Genomic DNA, 25,332 nt, shown 5'->3' with positions numbered 1-25,332 from the left:
ATGGCTCACTGCAGCCTTGACCTCTAATTGCTTTTTTTTTTCTTTTAAACTGAAGTCTCATATTTATTTATTTATTTAGACAGGGTCTTGCTCTTTTGCCCAGGTTACAGTGCAGTGGTACTATCATGGCTCACTGTAGCCTTGACCTCCCAGGCCAAGTGATCCTTAGCCAACTAAGGATGCAAGAACTAAGGGGTGCGAGAACAAATGCAAGAACAAAAAATCAAATACTGCGTGTTCTCACTCATAGGTGGGAGCTAAATGGTGACAACACATGGACACATAGAGTGGAACAACACACACGAACCTATCAGAGGGCAGAGGTTGGGAGGAGGGAGAAGATCAGGAAAAATAATAGGTACTAGGCTAATACCCGGATGACAAAATAATCTGTACAACAAACCCCCATGACACAAGTTTACCTATATAACAAACCTGCAAATGCACCCCGACCTTAAAATAAAAGTGAAATTTAAAGAAAAAGAGGAGTGAGGGAGAGGGAGTAGAGAAGGAGGAAAGAGGAGAGAGGGGAGAGGAGAGGAGAGAGAGAGAGGGGAGAAAGAGAGACAGACAGACAGACAGAGATACTATTGATGGCAGTGGCTGCTGCCATTACGCTGGCTGCAGCAGGGAGGCGCAGCTGGTGCTATACACTGCATGGAGCTGGTGGGAGCCCTGTCCCTTCTGAGTTGGGATGGGAGCTGCCTGTGCTACTGCAGCCACCCAATCCGCAGCTGTAGACCCAGGCCTCCTGCTCTATGGAACAGGCAGGAGCCCTGCCCTCCTAGAGTCACCCAAACTGCAGCTATGGATCCAAGCCTCTCTGTGTTCCTGGGGGATCAGGGAACAGGCAGGATCTCCCCTCCTAGGTGCTGTCGCAGCTGCGTGACCCACGGCTGCAGACCTGTGCCTCCTGTTCCACAAAGCAGGCAGGAGACGGGACAAGGGGGAGCCCTGCGTCTTCTGAGTTGGTGGCGTGGGAGCTCTGGGGTGCAGCTGTGGCTGCCCTCCCAGGCATGCAGGACCCGGGCATCTCTGCAGTCTGTACCCTCAGGTGTCCCAGGAAGGATCCCCTGTCCCTGCAGGCTCAGGGGTGTCTGCTTTCCGATCTTGGAGTGGGGTTGGGACCAAGCCCCAGGGCCATGAATGGCAGCAGGAGGTAGACAGAGTCCTGGGTAGAAGGGGGCAGGGTCCCCAGTAAGGCCCCACCCTCAGGCCAGGGAGGACCTGAAGGCTGGGGGCTGGGGTGCCAGTCCAGCAGACTGGAGTGGGGCATCATGGTGCCTCTTCCAGGCCCAACCATGGCTGCCTATGGACCAATCACCATGCATTTCCTCCCCTCTGAGGTATAAAAGCCCTGGGCTTAGCCAGAGCAGGGCAGAAGATGGCCAGAGGACAAAGAGGGCAGAGAGACGATGGGAGGACCAGCTGCAGAGAAGAGTGCCTTCTCTGCTGAGAGCTACAGAGATGACCTGCAAGCAGAGAGCTTCCCTCTCCACTGAGAGCTTCAGAGACGTGCAGAAATGTCCAAATGACTTGCCTGTGGAGAGGAGTTATCCTCTCCAGAGCCATGATGGCAGATTACAGGCACGTGGGATCACAGGTGCGTGCTACCACATCCAGCTAATTTTTGTATTTTAATTAGAGACGGGGTTTCACCATGTTGGCCAGGCTGGTCTCGAACTCCTGACCTCGTGATCCACTACCCACTCCTCTGAGCTGTTCTAATACTAACTAAATCTCTTCTTCACCCTTCACTTGTTTGCATACCTCATTCTTCCTGGACACAGGACAAGAACTCAGGCAAAGGTGCCATGGTCACAGAGGTTTCTGGCCAAAAAAATCCACACCCCAGAGATCCCATAACACTACTGCTGAAATACTTTGATAGTCACAGCCCTAAAAGCTACTTTAGTCGGAAAGGGTTGAAATAACAGCCAGTCCCAGCACTGGCCTCTCAGTCAACTGCCAGGCAGATTAAAAGACACAACCCCAATCCTTGGAAAATGAAGTCCTTATTATTCAACCTGGCACCAGCAAGCTGCACCAGAAATGGTGTGATGCCAGTTTCCTAGCGGTCTGCCACAGGGCTGGGTGCTGGTAGGTTCTATGCAAAATTCCTAAATTCACTGAAATGTATCAGACTCTTCATCATGCATTTCCCTGGTGTTGATAATGCATGTATTTAACCAGGCTCCACAGTTCCAAAACAGTTGACTTTAACAGATCTTGCCAGTTCAATAGTTGTGTCAGTGGAGGGACTGAATCCTGGAGCTTCACCACCTTCCCTATTACGTATACTTCCCTATTATGTATACTTCACCATCTTCCCTATTATGTATACTTCACCATCTTCCCTATTATGTATACTTCACCATCTTCCCTATTATGTATACATCAATTTTCAAGTATTAAACCCACCTTACATTTCTGGGATAAATCCTACATTATTATTATTAGTAGTAGTAGTAGTAGTAGTATTTTTCCTGATACGGAGTCTTCCTCTGTCACCCAGAGCTGGAGTGCAGTAATGTGATTTTAGCTCACTGCAACTTCTGCCTCCTGGGTTCAAGCAATTCTCCTGCCTCAGCCTCCCGAGTAGCTGGGATTACAGGCACGTGCTATCACACCTGGCTAATTTTTGTATTTTTAGTAGAGACAGAGTTTCACCATGTTGGCCAGGCTGGTCTCGAACTCCTGACCTCGTGATCTGCCCACGTCGGCCTCCCAAAGTGCTGGGATTACAGGCATGAGCCACCATGCCCAGCCAATCCTACCTTATTATAATGTATTACTCTTATTATATATTGTTGGATTTGATTTTCTAAAATTGTATTGGGAATTTTTTCTCAAATTTTTTTTTATTATACTTTAAGTTCTAGGGTACATGTGCACAACGTGCAGGTTTGTTACATATGTATACCTGTGCCATGTTGGTGTGCTGCACCCACCAACTCGTCATTGTAAATGTAAATACAAATTACCTTGTAGATGTAAATATCAGGTCTAACTCCCAATGCCATCCCCCCGCCCCCCGATAATAGGCCCCGGTGTGTGATGTTCCCCCTCCAGAGTCCAAGTGATCTCATTGTTCAATTTCTCAATGCTCATGAGACATATTGCTCTATAGATTTTTGAAATGTCTTTGGTTTTGGTATTAGACTAATGCTGGCCTTAGAGAAGTACCCGCTCCTCTTCAATATTCTGAATAGTTGTAGAATTCTTTTGTTAAATGGGTATTATTTCCGCTTTAAATGTTTGGTAGAGTTTACCAGTGAAATCATTTAAGCCTGGACTTGTTTTGTGGGAACATTTTAACTATGAATTCAATTTCTTTAATAGATATGCAGGTTATCCATCTCTTTTTTTTTTTGAGACGGAGTCTTGCTCTGCCACCCAGGCTGGAGTGCAGTGGCCGGATCTCAGCTCACTGCAAGCTCCGCCTCCCGGGTTTACACCATTCTCCTGCCTCAGCCTCCCGAGTAGCTGGGACTACAGGCGCCCGCCTCGTCGCCCGGCTAGTTTTTTGTATTTTTAAGTAGAGACAGGGTTTCACCGTATTAGCCAGGATGGTCTCGATCTCCTGACCTCGTGATCCGCCCGTCTCGGCCTCCCAAAGTGCTGGGATTACAGGCTTGAGCCACCGCGCCCGGCCTATCCATCTCTTGAGACAGCTCTAGTAGTCTGTATCTTTTAAGAAATTTGTGGCTGAGTGCAGCAGCTCACGCCTATAATCCCAGCACTTTGGGAGGCCGAGGCAGGCGGATTACCTGAGGTCAGGAGTTCGACACCAGCCTGACCAACATGGAGAAACCTCATCTCTACAAAAAATACAAAATTAGCCAGGCGTGGTGGCACATGCTTGTAATCCCAGCTACTTGGGAGGCTGAGGCAGGAGAATCACTTAGGTTCTCCTGAGGTTACGGTGAGCCAAGATCATGCCACTGCACTCCAGCCTGGGCAACAAGAGCGAAACTCTGTCTCAAAAAAAAAAAAAAAAAAAGAAGAAAAATGTGTTCATTTCAACTAGTTCAACTACATCGATGTATTCAACTAGAGTTACTTCTTTTTGAAGACAGGGTCTCACTCTGCTGTCTAGGCTGGAGTGTAGTGACAGGATTACAGCTCACTGTAGCCTTGACCTCCCGGGCTCAAGCAATCCTCCCACCTCAGCCTCTTGAGTAGCTATGATTACAGGCATGTACCACCACACCTGGCTTATTTTTGCATTTTTTTGTAGAGATGGGATTTTACCATCTTGCCCAGGTTGATCTTGAACTCCTAGGCTCAAGCAATTTGCCTGCCTTGGCCTCTCAAACTGCTGGAATTACAGGCATGAGCCACCATGCCTGGCTGATGTATTTATTGACATAAAGATTATTCATAAAATTTCCTCACCCACTTTTATGTACAGAATCTGTGTTGATATTACTGCTTTCATTCCAGATATCAGCAATATGTACCTTCTTTTTAAAATTATTTTCCTGATCAATCTTGCTAGAGGTTTATCACTTTTATCTTCTCAAAGTACAGGCTTTTTTTTTTTTTTTTCCAAGGTGGAGTCTCGCCCTTTTGTCCAGGCTGGAGTGCAACGGCACAATCTCAGCTCATTGTAACTTCCGCCTCCCGGAGAACCAGCTTTTGATTTCACTGGTTTTTCTCTAAAAAGTCTTCTATTTCATTGGTTTCTGATACAATGTTTATTATTTCCTTTATTCTATTTACTTGGAGCTTCATTTGCTCTTATTGTTCTAACATCTTTGTTTCTTTCATTTTTTTGTTTTTGTTTTGTTTTTTTTGGTGATAGGGTCTTGCTGTGTTGCCTGGGCTGGTCTCTGAAGCTCCTGGGCTCAAGCAATCCTCCTGCCTTGGCCTCCCAAAGTGTTGGGATTATAGGCATGAGCCGTTGTGTCCGGCCTTATTTTTCTAATTTCTTAAGGCTGAAGCTGAGGTTATTGACCTTTCTTCTTTTCTAAATATCAATGAAATGTTATGTTTTCATTTTCATTCAGTTAAAAATGTTTTTTACTATCCTTTTTCATTGCTTCTTTGACCCATGTGTATTTAGAAGTATGTTGTTAAGTTTCTTAGTATGCATTGCCCTAATTCTTAAAGGTTAGTTTAGCTGCACAGGCAATTCTACATTTACTGTTCGTTTCTCAGCACTGTGAGATTATTCTACCATCTTCTGGCTTTCATGGTTCCTATTGCAAAGTCTATTTTTTTGTGTATTTTTTTTTTTTTGAGGGGGAGGCAGGTAGGTAATGTGCTGCTTCTTTCCAGTTTCTTTAAAATCTTTTGTATTTGTCTTTGGTATTATGCAGTTTCACTATTATGCAGTTTTGTATTTGTCTTTGGTATTATGCAGTTTCACTTTTGTATTTGTCTTTGGTATTATGCAGTTTCACTAAAATATAATTATCCTGTATGGCATATATGGACTTTCATTATAGATTTGTATATTTTATCACTTCTAGAAGTCTCAGCCACTGTCTCTTCAAATATTGCCTCTTCTCCGTTCAGGCTAATTTTCCTTCTGGGACTCCAATTAAGATAGTTTAAATGGTTTCTCATTCTTTCCTCCAAATCTCCTAACGTAGCAACATATCTTAGATAGCTACCTACAGATTTTGGTGTATGTGTGTGTGACTTTTGTTTATTTGTTTGTTTTTTTTTTTTTTTTTTTTTGAGGGGGAGGCAGGTAGGTAATGTGCTGCTTCTTTCCAGTTTCTTTAAAATCTTTTGTATTTGTCTTTGGTATTATGCAGTTTCACTATTATGCAGTTTTGTATTTGTCTTTGGTATTATGCAGTTTCACTTTTGTATTTGTCTTTGGTATTATGCAGTTTCACTAAAATATAATTATCCTGTATGGCATATATGGACTTTCATTATAGATTTGTATATTTTATCACTTCTAGAAGTCTCAGCCACTGTCTCTTCAAATATTGCCTCTTCTCCGTTCAGGCTAATTTTCCTTCTGGGACTCCAATTAAGATAGTTTAAATGGTTTCTCATTCTTTCCTCCAAATCTCCTAACGTAGCAACATATCTTAGATAGCTACCTACAGATTTTGGTGTATGTGTGTGTGACTTTTGTTTATTTGTTTGTTTTTTGTTTTTTTGACAGGCTCTTGCTTTGTCTCTCAGGTTGGAGTGCAGTGGTGTGATCGTATCTCACTGCAGCCTTAAACTCACAGGTTCTAGTGATCCTTCTACCTCAGTCTCTCGAGTAGCTTAGGACTACAGGTGCACCAATACACCCAGGTAATTTTTTTTTTTTTTTTTTTTTGAGACGGAGTCTCGCTCTGTTGCCCAGGCTGGAGTGTAATGGAGCAATCTCGGCTCACTGCAAGCTCTGCCTCCCGGGTTCACGCCATTCTCCTGCCTCAGCCTCCTGAGTAGCTGGGACTACAGGCACCCACCACCACGCCCGGCTAATTTTTTTTTCTGTATTTTAGTAGAGACGGGATTTCACCGTGTTAGCCAGGATGGTCTCGATCTCCTGACCTCATGATCTGCCTGTCTCGGCCTCCCAAAGTGCTGGGATTACAGGCATGAGCCACTGCGCCCGGCCCAGCTAATTTTTTTTTAGTAGAGACAGGTCTCACTATGTTGTCCAGGCTGATCTCTAACTCCTGGCTTCAAGAGATTCTCTTGCCTCGGCCTCCCAAAGTGCTAGGACTATAGGCATGAGCCACTGCACCCAACCTTTTTTTTTTTTTTTTTTTTTCCAAATCTCTTTAACCATTTTGACTAGTCTCTTGTTTGCTCATTTTTGTGATTTCTTCTCTTTAATATGGTATTGTTTTATATTCTAAATGATAATTCCATTACCTCAAGTCCATGGGATCTAAATCTACTACTTATTGTCTGTTTACTTTTATCTTTACTTCTTTAATTGTATGCTACATGAATACCAAGTGTCAACTCATATATTTAGATAACTTGTGTTTGTAGAAAATAAGGGGACCTAAGTTGAGGATGTTTCTCCAAAGAGCATTTTGATTTGCTTCTTCTGGGAGTCCAGGTAATACTGAACTGGGACTAAGTCAACTTTTTCCATGACATCTGACAGCATTTGTAATAGTATCTTCCCATTGGGCTATGTGTCCTTTGGGCAAGATGCCTTTCACATGTAATTACTATTCATAGTTCAGGTTTCATCTCTGGTTTTTCCCCCTCATTAATTCTTTTTGTCCTTTTGAAGGAAATTACTTCCACCTCTTCTGAGTCCAGCAACACATCAGAAGTTATGCTTCATGCAGGTTCTTACTGCTATGGCAAGAAAGCTCTTCAGTGTTCTAGACTGCAACCAAAAAGAAAGCTAATGTCCATAGCAACCTAATATAATGTCTTTATCCAGAACAATATACTTGTTTTAAAGTCATTTTCAGATTGCATTCTTGTTCTTTTTATCTACGATGATTTTTTCTTCTCCTTATTCCTGATTTTGTTGGCTGTCTTAGCTTTAGTTTTCCTCATGAGTTTTAGGATTTTGATTTTCAGTAATGTTTTGAGAGAGTTTTGTTTTCTTTCTGTTACTTTTCTTGATCTAACTTGTTTTACGGTTACCTCAATCTAACAGCCTACAAATCCTCCTGTAGGACCAGATTATACTGACCATGGGTCTTCTGTTTTGTAGGTTTCTGGATTTAGTTACCAAGTCAGTAGGCGGGATAGCTAAGTATAAGGGTATAAGACTTATACCCTGGGTCTTATACCCTGGCTATAAGACTGTGTCTCCTTCCTTGCACTTATTTACCTGTGCAGTTTCAAGTTAAAAGCTTGTCTCTAATCTTCCACCTTATAAGGATAATAACAATCTCCATTCCCCACAGAATAACTTCTGGCTGCTTCTGCCTGCCATCAGACCCAGAAATCAGGAGACAGCTTTGGCCCTGTCACCCTGCCTTACTTGTCAACTTCATTTCTGCTTCCTGGAGCTTGTTTTTCTACAGATTGCTAAGTCTTTTACATTTTCTTTTTTTAAACATCAATCATCTGATGACCACACAGTTGCTGAGTGGCTTTAAAAGCATGAACTTAAAACGACATCTTTACCAAAATTCCTATTTTGATGTAATTTTAATGACTGGAATACGAAGGAAATTACCTTCATTTCCTCTATGAAACAGATCAACTATCAAACAGCAAAACATAAGCCTTGTTCTTACCTGCTCCAAAAGAAAATTATGTACATCTTCTCCTTCTGGTAAAAAGTCCTTCCAGCTGAGGTCAGCCTCCCTCCATAAGGCTCCCACTTTCTTATGGCTCTAAAATAGAGATAAATTCAATCCATTTACTTTCACAGTGGAAGAAGAAATAGAAAAGAAAAAAAAAAAAGATTTGCCTGAAGTCAGAGTGCAAAACCCAAAAAGCTGAAAAATCAAACCTTTTCCTGTGGGGCATGGTGGCCCTGTGGGGCATGGTGGTCCCGAGGGGCATGGTGGCCCCGTGGGGCATGGTGGTCCCGTGGGGCATGGTGGTCCCGTGGGGCATGGTGGCCCTGTGGGGCATGGTGGCGCACACTGTAGTCCTAGCTTTTACTCGGGAGGCTGAGGTGGGAAAACAGCTTTCACCCAGGAGTATGAGTCTAGCCCAGGCAACACACAGCAAGACCCGTCTCAAAAACAAACTTTTCCTCGCTGATAAAAGGTTAATCTCTTAAGACTTGGGACTTTCAAACTAAGATATCTGAATGCATATAAATATAATGGTGGATCACTGAAGTACAGCTGCTTAAGGTTAAATACTTTATTTATGAGGTGACTAATCTGGGGAGCTACAAGCTGGTTATTTGGGATTTATAAATATAAACATCAAAAAAAGTCCAATACATAGAGTTTATAAATTCCACATTGTGTCTTTTCCTAGATAGCTCTGTATGTATCTGCTATTAAAGCCATTCAAGAAGCCTCACTAGAATCCCTCTTCGTAACAGATCACAGCGATGCTGCCTGATACAAGGAGGCTTAAGGCAGCTGTTGCTCCTGAACCAGGAATGAGAAGTGTTTCAAGGGCAAGAAGCACAAGGTTGAGCCCAAGAGAGACAATAAAGAAGAGCTGTTGTCAGGTAGAAAAACGTGAAGAGGTACAAGTCCTCTAGCTGGAGAAAGTCACAGTGAAAAGGAAAGTGCCAGGTCTGAGGCTGTGGCTGTCATCTGAGAGGCATGTATTAATTACTTCATAGAGTAACTTGTCCAAGGCACAGCTGAAAATATGGTGGAACCAGAATTTGAACTCAGGAATCTAGCTCCAAAGCTTTATATGAGAATTTAGTTTTATTTAGAAGTAGGGTTGTGCTGTTTCTACACATAAAAGTTAGTAAGAATGTGAGTTTTATTTTTAGTTATTATTATTAATTTTTGAGAGAGTCTCTTTCTGTAGCTCAGGTTGAAATGCAGCGGCACAATCTTGGCTCACTCCAACCTCTGCCTCCCAGATTCAAGCGATTCTCCTGCCTCAGCCTCCCAAGCAGCTGGGATTACAGGTGCCTGCCACCACGTCTGGCTAATTTTTGTATTTTTAGTAGAGATGGGATTTCGCCATGTTGGCCAGGCTGACCTCAAGTGATCCACCCGCCTCGGCCTCCCAAGGTGCTGGGATTATAGGCGTGAGCCACCGTGCCGGCCAGAATGTGAGTTTTTGTTTTGTTTTTTTTGAGATGGAGTCTTGCTCTGTTGCCAGATTGAAGTGCAGTGGCATGATCTTAGCTAACTGCAACCTCCACCTCCCAGGTTCAAGCGATTCTCCTGCCTCAGCCTCCTGAGTAGCTAGGATTACTGGTGTGCATGCCACCACGCCCAGCTACTTTTTGTATTTTTAGTAGAGACGGGGTTTCACCATGTTGGCCAGGATGGTCTCGATCTCTTAACCTCGTGATCTGCCCACCTCGGCCTCCCAAAGTGCTGGGATCACAGGCGTGAACCACTGTGCCTGGCCAGAATGTGAGTTTTAAATAAGGACTAAAATCAAGTAGGTCAGAGAGGAAGAAATTTTGGACATAAAAACTAGGGTTCAGTAAACATTTTAGTGCCATTAAGCAAAGAGTAGTATTAACAAATAATCAACAGAACTAGAGACCAGGATATTTAGTGCATCTCTTTATGAATAACTACCACACAAATGGGATACAGAAGGACTTCTGTATCAGAGGGAGGAATGAAACACTGGCTTTAAACGTTAAAATCTATCATCCAATATCTTTGGGTCAGGCGTAAGTCAGAAATCACTCCAGAATCTTCATTTCTGAGTTCTATTTTGTTTTGATATCTCTCATTCCTCTCATCCTAGACATTTAATTCCCTTTGTGATGCCACAACACTTCCCCAAACCTCTTAGACTTTAACAGAGCACTTTCATACTCTTTTGAAATCAATGATTTAGATTTATCTGTTCCCACTTTATAGACTGACAGCCTGCCACAGACTTTATAGACTGACAGCCTCCAGCTCTATGGAGCTTTTCGTTGAAATCTATTAAAACATATAAATGATATACCCATTTTGTTTCAAGGGAAGAAAAAATCACCAACCACAAATAAAACGTGTCTTGAGATTCTTTAGAATTATACCAAATCTAGTCAAGATTTGATAAGTCTTCCCCACGATATTAGTAAACAAAAGGACAAATGCACCTCAGAAAGAAACTGGGTTGAAGCAGAAACCTCACTTTTTTCAAAGAATAAAAGGAAATAGAATTCCTTGCACCTTGAGACCTAAGCTATTCACAGATAACCCAAGATCAAGATCACTGCACTGCCCTTCCTAATAATGCTGTTGAGGCTGACACTCAGTTTAACACTCACCATTTGTTTGCATAGTAGGTGCAATATTTCAGAAAGTAAGACCCCAGCTCTTCCAACAGGAAGTAAAGGTTTGCTAAATTCTCTGTAAAAGATAGGAGCAGTGAATAAGTACCTCTGAAGAAATCCTTTCTTCTAGAACAAGAGGCAAACAATGTGTGACAAAAAGCCAGACACTGTGCAACCTAAACAATACTGGGCAAGCCAAAGCTCCAGGACATGCTCTAAGTCATTTTCAGGAGAAGTTCCTGAAAAGGAACATGCAAGCTCTTGGTTTTTACCTTTTTCTTTAACCACTTCAGTGATAGAAGCAACACAAAGCTCAGACTCGGTAATCTATTTGTTTATGTAAGTTCTGCTTCAAGCTAAAACGAGAAGCACCTTAGGTAACAGGGAGCTGTGATGCTTCCACAACATTTTTTTTTTTTTTTTTGAGGCAGAGTCTTGCTCTGTCGCCAGGTTGGAGTGCACTGGTGCAATCTCGACTCACCGCAATCTCCAATTCCCTGGTTCAAGCGATTCTCCTGCCTCAGCCTCCCGAGTAGCTGGGATTACAAGCACGCAACACCACGCCCGGCTAATTTTTGCATTTTAATAGAGATGGGGTTTCACCATGTTGGCCAGGATTGTTTTGATCTCCTGACCTCGTGATCCGCCCGCCTCGGCCTCCCAAAGTGCTGGGATTACAGGCGTGAGCCACCATGCCTGGCCGTATGTGAAGTATTTTTAAGAAGGGAAGCTTTTCTTTATAGATGAAATTATGGATGAAACAGAGAAGGGGCCAATTTTTTAATAGTCTAAATCAGTATTTCCCAAACTGTGTTCCATAGGATATCTATACTTTAAGTGATGCAATGCTGAATTAAACAAAGCTAACTACTTTTTATTTATTGCTTTACTATAGGACTCTCATAAACTTTAATATGCTAAATATGTTTTGTTAATCTCGAAAAGGGACATGGCAGTGTGCAAAGTCTGACTATATAAACAACTGTTGTGGAAACATTAGTGTTTCAAAGAACAGAGTTTGGGAACCACTGGTCTATATAACGTAGCATCCATTCCCCACTCACATCCAAACCTAGGAATACTTGAGATCTGTTTCTTTTATTATAACCATGAGCATATACTATGGGGTACCGCAGTCTGACAAGCTACAGTGGGAAAATATAACTACTTACAGCACTAGTGCAATGATAGACACAAAAGCCAGATTAACATTAAGCTTCCAGAAGCAGTCATCTTCAAGTTACACAATTCTGGAGCCAATCTGTTATCACAACTACCCTCGACAGACCACAGGGCTATCATATCCCCAACATATTTCAGGTGTAGACCTAGCATAATGTAACATTTTTACACCGAAATCAGAAGTCTTTAAGAGTCACAGGCTGCATTCAAGAGTCTCCAAAAGCAACCATGGGATGGATAGTACTATGCTAGAGAGCCAGCAGGTGAGTTATGTGTCAGTTCTATCTGACATATATCAAGAGAAACAAGTATAACTTACATGGTAAGCTCTCTCATGGAGATTCCGCCTTCTTTTAACATGGGGGTCACCAGTTCAGCAAGGTACAACCAAATATGGGGAATATCAATGGCCATGTCATCTGCCAGTTCCAAAGTTTCTGAAAAACTGAAAAGGAATGGGAGTAAAAATAACATGCAAATGTAATTCAAAAGTTAAGATTAAATAAAAAGATAAAAAAATCAATCAACAAATACATATTAATCACCTGCTAAAAAAATCAATCAACAAATACATATTAATCACCTGCTATGTTAGGTACAGTCTAGCCACAAAGTGACTGGTAAACACATTACCATTCTCAAAGAGATTATGTCAGCGTGGGGAAAAAGACTAGAACAGACAAAAGCATATTTACAGATAGAGCTAATACTCTGAAGAACATGAACTATGGTACCAGAAGGAGGTCAGAAAACACCTCCATATAAAGGTGACATTTGAAAGCCTTAAATGATGAAAAGGAGGACAGTCCTGTGAAGTTCTAGGGGAAAAACTATCCATTTAATCCCGTACTATAAAGAATTCACCACAGTTGAATATCACGTCCTCTGAGTCAATCAAAAGCACTGACTAAACACTTACTGTAACACAGAGCTGACACAAAGAAAAGACAAAAATCTGTGTCCTTGAGGAACCTTACAATGGGTAAAAAAACTGGATGGATATAAAAGAGTCTGACAACATTACTAACATTACCATCATTATTACATTTACAAACTGTTCTATCTTTACAGAAAAGCTAATGGTTTCAGACTTTTGTCCTATGAATTATAACTATTTCTCAATGTCAAGCAAATGGGAATTAAATGTAAAACTTATGAAAATCAAATATAAAATACCAGCAGTCTAATGTAGGCTAAAAATCACAGCTATTCATTTGGAAGTAGAAACAAACAACTCAAGACTTTGTTAATTATTTCCATATACAATATATTAAAAAGTACAAAAGCAAATGAATTTAACTACAGGAGACATACACATAACTGCAAGTCATAAGGAAAGGGAGGAATGAATTGAAGGGCTACGAGCAGGTGGTAATTGTATGCATGCCCTTTCAGATCTCTACAATTGTAAAATGTGTGCTTTTCCACTGCAGTTCCAGGTTCTAGCCAAAGTACGCCACCCTTTTTTCAGAGGCCTACATCTCAGTAAAACTTTTCACTTAAAAAGAGCTACTACCATAGGGAGGGTCACCATTCTGAAGCTGCCATTTCAAAACAGTTTGCAGCTCAGCCATATTACCTAACTCTGGGCTTCATGAATCCTTAATTCCAGCTTTCTGACCTCACAGCTTGCAATTATTTGATGCCGAGGACAGTGTCTGTGCTATGGCAAATAGATGTCAAATAATTGCAGGTTCTCTCATTATGTGCATACTTTGGGTTCAGTTAATGTACCCCTGATGGAATATAATCTAGCTGGACTCCAGGATTTCTAGGTTAACCACCTGACCCTGTCAGCTCCTGCTCCGTGGGCTAGCAGCATAAATGAAGCTGTTCAATGGGCCCAAGAGACAACTGTAGCCATGCTGGTCTTTCAGCAGTATATCTGCTGCTATTTTTATCTCATATATTTTACCTCACTACAAATAAAATATACCCATATTCTTGCCTTGGTTTTTTACTCCTTGATCAGTCAGTTTATCATGGGACAGTCCGCAGAATACAATCAGTGGTCAAAGCTATACTGCTAACAAAAACCTTTTTTAGCTGAACATAGGATTTCCAGAGAACAAGCCTGTAAGAAGCTTATTGTTTTTTCAGGTTTACAGTTCCTAAATCCTGTTGCATGATTCTAAAAGAAAAATCCTAAGTGTGCGGAAGCACCTAGGTAATAACTGTCTTTACGTCTTTGCACTACTACATAGCCTATAATAATGCTTTGCACCACATGTATTTTCTAAAAGCTGAAAAAATGAAACAGAGCTACATCATACCCTGGCCTCTTGGCATGTAGTGACCATCACAGTCATTGGACTATCAGGCTGTTCTTTGGCTGCAGGGAAAAAACCACAGCCACTGGACTGAACTTTGGTAGGGTCTACATAGATGAGACTGCAGATATCCCTCCACCCATTTCAACTACAAAAGCTCCACTTCATTTTATATACTGAGTTTTTGTCTAAAATTTTAATTGTAGAAAGGGATACACGATTAAAAGAAAAATATTTTAAAATTTTAATGCAGTAAAGTTCTGATGAAATCTTTTAAAAAAGCAAAATAATGTTACCACAATTGAAAGTGGTATTGTCAAAATAACCAGAAAACAAATTACAAAATGGCAGTAGCAAGTCCTTATCTATAAATAATTATGTCAAATGTAAATGGATTAAATTTTCCAATCAAAAGACGGAGTGGCTAAATAGATTAAAAAATAAGATCTGGCCAGGTGCAATGGCTCATGCCTGTAATCCCAACACTTGAAGGGGCCAAGGCAGGAGGATCACTTGAGCCTAGTTGTTGGGAGACCAGCCTGGGCAATGTAGGGAGAATCTGTCTCTATAAAAAAATAAAAAAAATTAGCAAGGCATCATGATACATGGCTGTGGTCTCAGCTACCCAGGAGGATTGCTTGAGCCCAGAAAGAAGAGGTTGCAGTGAGCCTTGATTGCGCCACTACACTCCAGCCTGGGTGAGAGAGTGTGACTCTCAAAACTTAAAAAATAAATAAATGAAAAATGAGATCCAACCATATGCTATCTGTAAGAGACTCATTTTACTAGTAAGGACATTCATAGACTGAAAAGGAAGAGAAGAAAAAAGATATTTCATGAAAACAGAAACCAAAAGAGGGCAGGGGTAGCTATACTTACACAAGACAAAAAGGACATTCAGTCAAAAACTATAAGAAGAGACAAAGGTCATTATGTAATGATAAAGGAATCAATTCACTAAGAGGATATCACAATTATAAATACATATGCACCTCACATGGGAGTACCTAAAAACATAAGGCAGTTAATTATCTGAAGGGAAAGAGAGACTACAGTACAGCAAGAGTAGCGGACCTCAGTACCCTTCTTTAAACAATGAACAACTCATGAACAGAAAATCAGTAAGGAAACATTGGCCTTGAATTATACTTTAAACCAAACAAAAATATACAGAACATTCCATTAAACAGCAGCAGAATACATATTCTTCTAAAGTGCAAATAAAACATTCTCCCCAATAGATCATATGTTAGACCACAAAACAAGATTTAACAAATTTAAGAGGACTGAAGTCATATCAAGTATCTTTTTGGATCACAATGCAATGAAACTTGACATCAGTAACAGGGGAAATCTTGGAAAATATCCAAACATGTGAATGTCAAACAACATTCTCCTACACAACCAATAGGTCACAGAAAAAATTACAAAGGAATTTTAAAAAATATCGTGAGACAAATGAAAATGGAAACATTAACATACCAAAACTTATAGAATGCAGCAAAAGTACTCTTAAGAGGGAAAAATGAGTATGCATATCAAAAAAGAAAAAAGATCTCAAACAATATACCATTACACATCAAGGAACTAGAAAAAGAACAACAAACTAAGCCCAAAGTTAGCACAGGGAAGGAAATAACAAACATGCAAACAGAAATAAATGAAATAGACACTTAAAAAATGAAAGAAAAAAAAAATCAATGATACTCAGGGTTTTTTTTTTTTTTTGGAATAATGAAGAAAATCAAGAAACCCTTATCTAGACTAGGAGAAAAGAGAGAAGACTCAAAATAAGGAATGAAAGAGGAGGTATTACAACTGATACCACAGAAATACAAAGGATCATTAAGAAACTACTATGAACAATAATATGGATAATCTAGAAAAAAACAGATAAACTCATAGATACATTCAACAAATCAAGACTGAATCACGGCCAGGTGCACTGCCTTAAACCTGTAATCCCAGCACTTTGAGAGGCCAAGGTGGAAGGATCATTTGAGCCTAGGAGTGCAAGACCAGCCTGGGCAACATACTGAGACACCATCTCTACAAAAAATAAAAAATGAGCTGAGCATAGTGGCATGCACCTACTGTCCCAGCTACTTGACAGGATGAGGTGGGAGGATCACTCGAACCCAGGAGGCTGAGGTTGCAGTGAGCCACGATGAAGCCACTGCACTCCAACCTGGGTGACACAGCAAGACCCTATCTCAGAAAGGAAAAAAAAAAAAAAGGCCCAGGACTAGATGGCTTCACTGCTGAATTCTACCAAACACTTGAAGAAGAACAAATTCTTTTCAAACTCTTCCAAGAAATCGAAGTGGAGAAAATACTTTCCAAGTCATTTTACAAGGTCAGTATGGCAATCCTCCCACCTCAGCTTCTTGAGTAGCTGCAGCTATAGGCACCCATCACCATGCCCAGATAGTTTTGGTATTTTTTGGTAGGGATGGGGTTTCACCATGTTGCCCAGGCTAGTCTGAAACTCCTAGGCTCAAGCAACTTGCCCACTATGGCCTCCCAAAGTGTTTTTTTGTTTTTAAAGATAGGATCTCACTCTGTTGCCCAGGCTGGGGTGCAGTGATGCTCCCATAGTTCATTACAGCCTTGAACTCCTGGGCTCAAGCAATCTTCCTGCCTCAGCCTCCCAAGTAGCTGTAATTATTGGCACGTGCCACCATGCACAGCTACTTTATTTGTTAATTTTTTTTTAGAGATGGGGTCTTGCTATGTTGCCCAGACTGGTCTTGAACTCCTGGCCTCAAGCTATCCTCCCACTTTAGCCTCCCTGGTAGCTGAAGATTACAGGTGCAAGTCACCATGTCCAGCCTATGTAGGGTCTTTTACCAATGTAGAATTGCTGTAAGCAGTAATAAAAGTTCCAGAAAAGTAGTCAAGGAAGAGATAAGAATTTCCTCTCTAACAAACATCTCCCAAAATGAAATATTAATGTATCAATCTTCCTCTAGGGTACATATTTTGTGTCTGTTGTCCACTCTAATTTTTACAACCTTGGTCTTCATTTGTTTATTACACTTTCAAAGTCATTCCAATTCTGTGACTAACAGCAAACTGCACTCAACTATATTTATTACAGTTTTTAAAAAGTTTTCTGAAATCATGATATAAAAAGACTATCAACACACAGTTTGAAGTGCATGTACCTATACAATAATGCTTCTACCTATCTACCTACCGACCTAACTTGTGTCATAAAGTATTTAGATTCAAGTCCTGAAAATATCAGGAGAATGGCTTGATGTTATCTTTGTGGAGGTACGTTTTACATACAGCAACTATTATGCTCACAGTTGACATAACATCTTGTAAGGAAAATTCCAAAGGACCTAAAAGCTATATTCATAAAGCCTATTTGAAATTTTTGTCTATTTTACTACTTTGCAGCAGTGCATACTCTAAAGAGAACTATAGGGAGAAATGGCAGATTAGTAACTAGCTCACTAGGGATCAGTATACCTGGAGGCTTTCTGCCTTTTTTTTTTTTTGAGATGGAGTCTCACTCTGTTGCCAGGATGGAGTGCACTGGTGCAATCTCAGCTCACTGCAACCTCTGACTCCCTGGTTCACACAATTCTCCTGCCTCAGCCTCCCGAGTAGCTGGGATTACAGGCATGCACCACCATGCCCAGCTAATTTTTGTATTTTCAGTAGAGATGGGGTTTCACCATGTTGGCCAGGATGGTCTCAATCTCCTGACCTCGTGATCCGCCTGCTTCGGACTCCCAAAGTGCTGGGATTACAGGCGTGAGCCACCGCGCCTGGCTGCCTTTCTGCTTTCTAACCTTCCCAGGGTTATCACTGGCTTGGCGAGCTAGGCAGAAACTGCTTCCCCAACTGTTCAGAAGTTGACATCTAAGCAGTAGCAGTACCCAAAGCAGCTGATCTCAGAGGCTCTTCCACAGTATTATGGCAGGACAGCACTATCTTTGTAGGTTAGGAAATAGAAGCAAAAGACAGGGTATCTCCATGGCTGCAATGAAATGGTCTCCCTAGACAGTATGAACCATTTCTAACTCAGGTTTTAGAAGGGATTGTGAAATTCTCATCTACTTGCAAGGAGGCTCCTGGCGGACACTGACATGAAGCAATCCCTACCATTTCCCTCTTAGAAAAAGGGGGCACTAAATGGTCAGGCCTCTCCATTCAGAATAAAATAGTACAACTTTTACATGTCTTGGTCTAAGGTCCAAGACTGGTTAGGTCTAAGCATCAAAAGTTAGGCCTGGAGACACTGCACTGCCTCTAGTTGCAGAAGGAAGCAGGTATGGTGAAACATGAAGTAATTGCTGAGACACAGAAGTGTTAACCTTAGACATATGTCTAAATAAAAGGTAGTAGTGTGCGAGTTATTGCCAGCAACAGCAATTCTACTACCAACAACAAAAGTGTAGCCACCATGTCTGGTTATGATATTCTTTCTTCAGGGGATCCCACAAAGGGAGAAATGCAAATGTCTGAGATATCCTAGAGACTAAGCTAGTATCTCACAAGTTCAATTATAGCCAATAATGCTAGACTATGCTTCCGGCGATCTTTATAGATATGAGTCAACTTCTGAGTATAGTTTGAAGAGACAGAAAATAGTAAACAATAATTTACCATTATCATTTCCAGAATTTTCTGAGGAATATATCATAATACCTGGGTAATAAGTAACTATTTATAAATGGATATCCTTGTCACTCCAACAGTATTACTTCTAGGAAATTATAGTTTCAAGTCTGCTGGGGGGACCATATTCAATCTGACTTTGAGGGTGCACATACCTTCATTTGCTCTTACCATTTGCACTGGCTAGTTACTGGACTGAATTGGAAGCTTCTCTTTTAAAACTGGGAAACCATCCTGGCCTTAAAAACCAATAACCACAGCAACTTTTGCCAAAATTTCTTACTAACTGGTTCAAATGGACTTAATCTAGTCATTCACTGAATTCAGAGCAATCTAGCTTATTGCTGAAAGAAAACTTTTTTTTTTTTTCCATACAGGGTCTCATTCTGTTACCTAGGCTGGCGTGCAGTGGTGTGATCATGGCTCACTGCAGCCTGGACCTCCCAGGTGCAATCCTTCTGCCTCAGCCTCCCAAGTAGATGCCCAGCTAATTTTTGTATTTTTAGTATAAATGGAGTTTCACCATGTTGCCCAGGCTGGTCTCAAACTCCTGGGCTCAAGCGATCTCTCTGCCTCAGCCTTCCAAAGTGCTAGGATTACAGGTGTGAGTCACTATGCCCAGCCTGAAATAAAACTTTTTTGAGAGGGAGTCTCACTCTGTCGCCCAGAATGGAGTACAGTGGCACAATTTCAGCTCACTGCAACCTCTGCCTCCCTGGTTCAAGTGATTCTCTTCCTTCAGTCTCTGGGTAGCTGGGATTCGTGCCACCATGTCTGGCTAATTTTTTTTATTTTTAGTAGAGACAGGGTTTCACCACGTTAGCTAGGATGGTTTTGATCTCCTGACCTCGTGATCCACCCACCTCAGCCTACCAAAGTGCTGGGATTACAGGTGGGAGCCACGGTGCCCAGCCTAATTTTCATAGTTTTAGTAGAGACGGGGTTTCACCATGTTGGTCAGGCTGGTCTTGAACTCCTGACCTCGTGATCCGCCCACCTCGGCCTCCCAAAATACTGGGATTACAGGCGTGAGTCACCACGCCTGGCAAGAAAACTTTTTAATGATCCTAGGGGCAAGTATAAATTTTCGAGGACCTAGAAGACAACGTGATCATTGCCTGCAAAATCAAATGAATAAATTCAACAATGACTTTTCTGTTTTTTTGAGACTAAGCCAGGCGGAGTGCAGTGGTGCAATCTTCGCTCACTGCAACCTCTGCCTCCCAGGTTCAAGCAATTCTTATGTCTCAGGCTCACAAGTAGCTGGGACTGCAGGTTCACGCCACTACATTGGGCTAATTTTTGTATTTTTAGTAGATGTTGGCCATGTTGGCCATGGCTGGTTTCAGACTCCTGATCTCAAGTGATCCACCCGCCGCAGCCTCCCGAAGTGCTGGGATTACAGGTGTGAGCCACTGCACCCGGCCAATAATGACATTTAATGGTTACCTTATTCTAAAAGGATGGCCATATGTGAAATGACTACAGAAAAATATACAGTGGCATTTAATCATATGTGCATTTAATTTATGAGACTATAAGCTTGGCAAAAAAAAAAAGAAAGAGGAAAATTACAAGTAGTGCAGAATTCTTACTGCCATTTGATTCAATAAGCATATGTCCAGGTGAGGATGAGATGGTAGATGCATATCCAATGTCCAGACCTTAGGAGCTCCTAGTTGCTATTCCCTTAGAGAGTGGGCATCTGTCAGTGCTGGGTGTGACTCTGTGTTTATATTTGATACAACATGGCTCCTAAAACAAAATTTTTTACCAATGCAATTTTCACTTTAAACATTAGTTATACAACCTATGCCTGGGTGAAATTTTGTGGTTGAACCAAAAGGAACCTGATCCATGCACTTGTGATGATGGTATATAACAAATATACCAAAACCTGATCAAATGAGGATTCACCACCAATGACAGGCAGACCTCATCCAACCGTCCATTGACAAGAATCATAATGAAACCAAACTGAAATAGACTAAATCATTAAGAACATGGAGTTACATATCTTTCTCCATGAGGCTAGAGTGGGCAGACAAGTGCTTCCTAGCCACAATAACCATGGTTTATTGGAAGAATAAGGTTTTTAAATTTAAGACAATTTTTTAGAATTGTTCTCAAAAAGAAAAGGTTTTTTCCTCAAAGAACATTTGGGGATCACATGTAAATGGGCTGCTAAAGGCCTCAGAGTTTCCCTGAGGCTAAGGGGTCTCTGCTACCTTACTTACATCATGATAGAGATCTAACAAAAATATTCAGAAAACCAAAAGATAACCTTTATGCCCTAGCACAATCTATAAAATGCCATCACATCAACCAACATATATCAATATATTAATTGCATCATATCAACATATTACAGTGGATACAATTTTCGTCTATGGAAAAAACTAAATACTTAAAGAGGTAAGTACTTTAAAAATTAACTGATACCCAAGAGCCTAGTAACTGAATACCACTCTTGAAGAGGATACCGACCCTTTGAAAAAGTCCTGTTTGCTGAGTTTTTCTGATTGTACCAGCTGATAGAGTAGTTGGCCCATGTGATCCCTGGTGATCTGGCTCCTTTCCAGGGTAGACTCCACTCCCACTCTTACAAAAACATGTAGCAGGCCCTGGGCATTCAGCTCTTCCACACACTGCACGGCTTCCTGTTCCAACAGCAAAGAAAGGCTTACTCCAAAATCTGGATAGTGTTACCAGAATGTTAAGATAACTTTAAACTCTTTTACTTATAACAGAATCAGGAGAAAGCTCCATGAACAGAACAGTTTCCATATTTAAGTTTCTATTTGTTTAACACAATATATAGCTCAGTAAATTGCAGGCTGATATGGGCAATATTAAAGTCATACAAAAAAAGAGCATTATAGCTCTTTTCAAATTTGTCTAGTAGATTTTCCAGTTTTTACCAGAGAACTGTTTTTATAAATAAAAATTTTTTAAAAAATGATGCATCTTTACAAAGTTAACATGTTTAGTTTAACAATTTTATTAAACATCACTCAAAGGGCCAGAGTCAAATGTATTTTTCTACATAATATTTACTTATTTTATGATCATTTATTTAAAAAATTGAAAATGGTATATTATGAAATAGATATTTAATGTTGTGATTCAAAAGCCTTAATGTGTCAACAGAGGTTACTGTGTCTATGTAGGTTAATATTTGCCCAATCTTCAATGAAAAAGGTCTTCATATGAAAATTAAATTGAAGTGATATAGTTAGGTTAAGCATTAAAATTCTTTTAGTAAGTTTTTGTGGTATGCTTCTTAATTTGTGCTTGTTAACTGGTGTTTACTATAGAGTAATCCAGCCAAGTCAGTATCTTTGGTCTGGAGGGTGAAAGCCGGTCAGCCAGAGTTGCTGATACACCAATAAAGCAGTGTAACTCCTCTCTGCTCTCAGCTACTGGAAATTAGTCTGGTGCCCTGAATTCAAAACCTTTTCGTTCAATCTTTGAAGCAAAGTAGCTCTTCCAAGGGGGAGGATGTAGATAGGAAGGGTGGTGACCTGATGCAGAAGGGAGGAAGCTCATCTAGGTGTCTCACCACTGCTGCTTTTTCCTCCTTGCTCCTTTATTTAATACCTCCCTCACATTAACTTTTTATCTAACAAAATTTCAAGCCTACAGAAAAATTAAAGTCATACAATATACAACTACATATCTTCACTTTGATTTAGATTCATCAATTGTTGTTTTCTTTCTTTCTGAATGTCCAAGAAATTTACTATTAATGATGTAAATAAAAATATTTGATATATCATACATATTCAAATTTCCACAACTGTCTCTACATGTCTAATACAGCTTTTTGTTGTTGCTGAGTCCAGTCGAGAATTCGACTTTACATGTTATGATGTTGTTCATATTCCTTTAATCTAAAACGGTCCTTTCTCTTTCTTGTCTTTTCATGACATTGCCATTTTTGAAACATTCAAGACAATTATCATGTAAAATGGTTTCTTTTTTCTTTTGAGACGGAGTTTCACTCTTGTCGCCCAGGCTGGAGTGCAATGATGCAATCTTGGCTCACTGAAACCTCTGCCTCCCAGGTTCAAGAGATTCTCCTGCCTCAGTCTCCCAAGTAGCTGGGATTACAGGCATGTACCACCATGCCTGGCTAATTTTGTATTTTTAGTAGAGACGATGTTTTCCCATGTTGGTCAGGCAGGTTTCAAACTCCTGACCTCAGGTAATCGCCTGCCTCAGCCTCCCAAAATGCTGGGATTATAGGCGTGAGCCACCGCGCCCGGCTGTAAAAGATTTCTTATATACGCTTTTAACCAACTAATTCCCTTTTGTTTCTGGCCACATCTGTAACTCACACACAGTCTTAGTTTGTTAAATAAATTACCACTCATCCTTCTTATTCCAACTTCCAGAATGTTGCTTCTGTCTATTCCTTGGTCTCTTCATCCTTGTGGGTCTTTCACTTTTTTTTTTTTTTTTTTTTTTGAGACGGAGTCTCGCTCTGTCGCCCAGGCTGGAGTGCAGCGGCGCGATCTCCGCTCACTGCAAGCTCCGCCACCTCCCGGCTTTACACCATTCTCCTGTCTCAGCCTCCCTAGAAGCTGGGACTATAGGCGCCCGCCACCACGCCCCGCTAATTTTTTTGTATTTTTAGTAGAGACGGGGTTTCACCGTTTGAGCCAGGATGGTCTCGATCTCCTGACCTCGTGATCCGCCCGCCTCGGTCTCCCAAAGTACTGGGATTACAGGTGTAAGCCACCACACCCGGCCTTTTTTTTTTTTTTTTTAAACAATATAAGGTCTCACTTAGCTACCCAGGCTAGAGTGTAGTGGCATGATTATAGCTCACTGCTGCTTCAAGTTCCCAGGCTCAGGCAATCCTCCTGCTTCAGCCTCCCAAGTAGCTAGGACCACAGGTGTGCCACCATGCCCAGCTAATTTTAAATTTTTTTTTGGTAGAGATGGATATCTTGCCCAGGCTGGTCTTAAATTCCTGGCTCAAGCAATCCGCTAGCCTTAGCCTCCGAAAGTGCTGGGATTACAGGGGTGAGCCACCGTACCTGGCCCCTTGTGGGTTTTTAAACCTCATTTTAAGCCAATCAACATCATTGCTACGCCTTTTCCAAAGGACCTGTAAATGAATGCAAATATTCAATCCTCAAGCTAGGCGTGGTGACTCACACCTGTAATCTCAGCACTTTCGGAGGCCAAGGTGGGCAGATCATTTGAGGTCAGCAGTTAGAGACCAGGCTGGCCAAGAAGGCAAAATCCCGTGTCTACCAAAAATACAAAAATTAGCCATGTATAGTGGCACACGCCTGTAATCCCAGCCACTCGGGAGGCTGAGGCAGAATTGCTTGGAACTGGGAGGCGGAGCTTGCAGTGAGCTGCAATCGCCCCACAGCACTCCAGCCTGGGCGACAGGGCAAGACTCTGTCTCCAAAAATAAATAAATAAATAACAAATAAATAAATAAATAAATAAATATCAATCCTCACTACACGGAAGTGATTAAATGTCTTCTAATGGGAATTCATTCACTGTGTTTGCATAAAGGGTCAATTAGCTATATCATGATATACATTTTTTAAACTTTAAACTTTAAAAAGTTCAGGGGTACATGTGCAGGATGTACAGGTTTGCTACATAGGTAAATGTGTGTCATGGGGGTTTGCTGTATGGATTATTTCATCACCCAGATACTAAGCCTAGTATCCACTAGTTATTTTTCCTGATCCTCTCTCTCTCCTTCCACCTTTTGTCCTCCAGTAGGCCCCAGGGTGCACTGTTCCCCTCTACGTGTCCATGTGTTCTCATCATTTAGTTTCCACTTACAAGTGAGAACATCAGGTATTTGCTTTTCTGTTCCTGCATTAGTTTGCTAAGGATAATGGCCTCCAGCAAAATCCATGTCCCTGCAAAGAACATGATCTTGGTCTTTGTATGGCTGTATAATATTTCATGGTGTCTATGTACCACATTTTTTAAATCCAGTCTATTGTTGATGGGTATTTAGGTTGATTGCATGTTTTTGCTATTGTGAACAGCGCTACAATGAACACACATGTGCATGTGTCTTTATAAGAGAACAATTTATATTCCTTTGGGTATATACCCAGTAATGGGATTGCTGGGTCAAATGTTATTTCTGTCTATAGGTCTCTCAGGAGTAGCCACACTGTCTTCCACAATGATTGAACTAATTTATACTCCAATAGTATAGAAGTGTTCCTTTTTCTCCACAACCTTGCCAACATCTATTATTTTTTGATTTTTTAATAAGAGCCATTCTGACTGGTATCAGATGGTATGTCATTGTGGTTTTGATTTGCATTTCTCTAATAATCAGTGATGCTGAGCTTTTTTTTCTTGTGATTGTTGGCCACATGTATGTCTTCCTTTGAGTATTGTCTGTTTATGTCCTCTGTCTACTTTTTAGTGTGT

At 41.0% G+C, this 25,332-nt stretch overlaps 1 protein-coding gene and 1 non-coding gene across 19 annotated transcripts in view; one reads left to right on the top strand and one right to left on the bottom strand.

Annotated features, from left to right (window-relative positions):
- The window catches only part of EIF4G3 (eukaryotic translation initiation factor 4 gamma 3), a 382,044-nt gene that overhangs the window by 9,497 nt on the left and 347,215 nt on the right, over nt 1-25,332 (bottom strand). For all 18 annotated transcript variants that reach the window (XM_033227962.1, XM_033227969.1, XM_033227975.1 and 15 more), the window contains 4 exons: nt 21,391-21,563; nt 12,318-12,443; nt 10,811-10,892; nt 8,178-8,276 (listed from right to left, as the gene is read on the bottom strand). In XM_033227962.1, coding sequence (XP_033083853.1) covers nt 8,178-8,276; nt 10,811-10,892; nt 12,318-12,443; nt 21,391-21,563 — 480 coding nt within the window. The remainder of the gene's footprint in view (nt 1-8,177; nt 8,277-10,810; nt 10,893-12,317; nt 12,444-21,390; nt 21,564-25,332) is intronic.
- LOC117094033 lies at nt 21,775-21,835 on the top strand. The gene has a single exon (XR_004441366.1). It is a non-coding gene; the product is annotated as a U7 small nuclear RNA (small nuclear RNA).

This window comes from Trachypithecus francoisi, unplaced genomic scaffold (genome assembly GCF_009764315.1).
Source record: "Trachypithecus francoisi isolate TF-2019V2 unplaced genomic scaffold, Tfra_2.0 Lachesis_group12, whole genome shotgun sequence".
Taxonomy (NCBI): Eukaryota; Metazoa; Chordata; class Mammalia; order Primates; family Cercopithecidae; genus Trachypithecus; species Trachypithecus francoisi.
The sequence above is the reverse complement of the archived record's forward strand: the minus strand, read 5'-3'. Positions and strand labels throughout refer to the sequence as shown.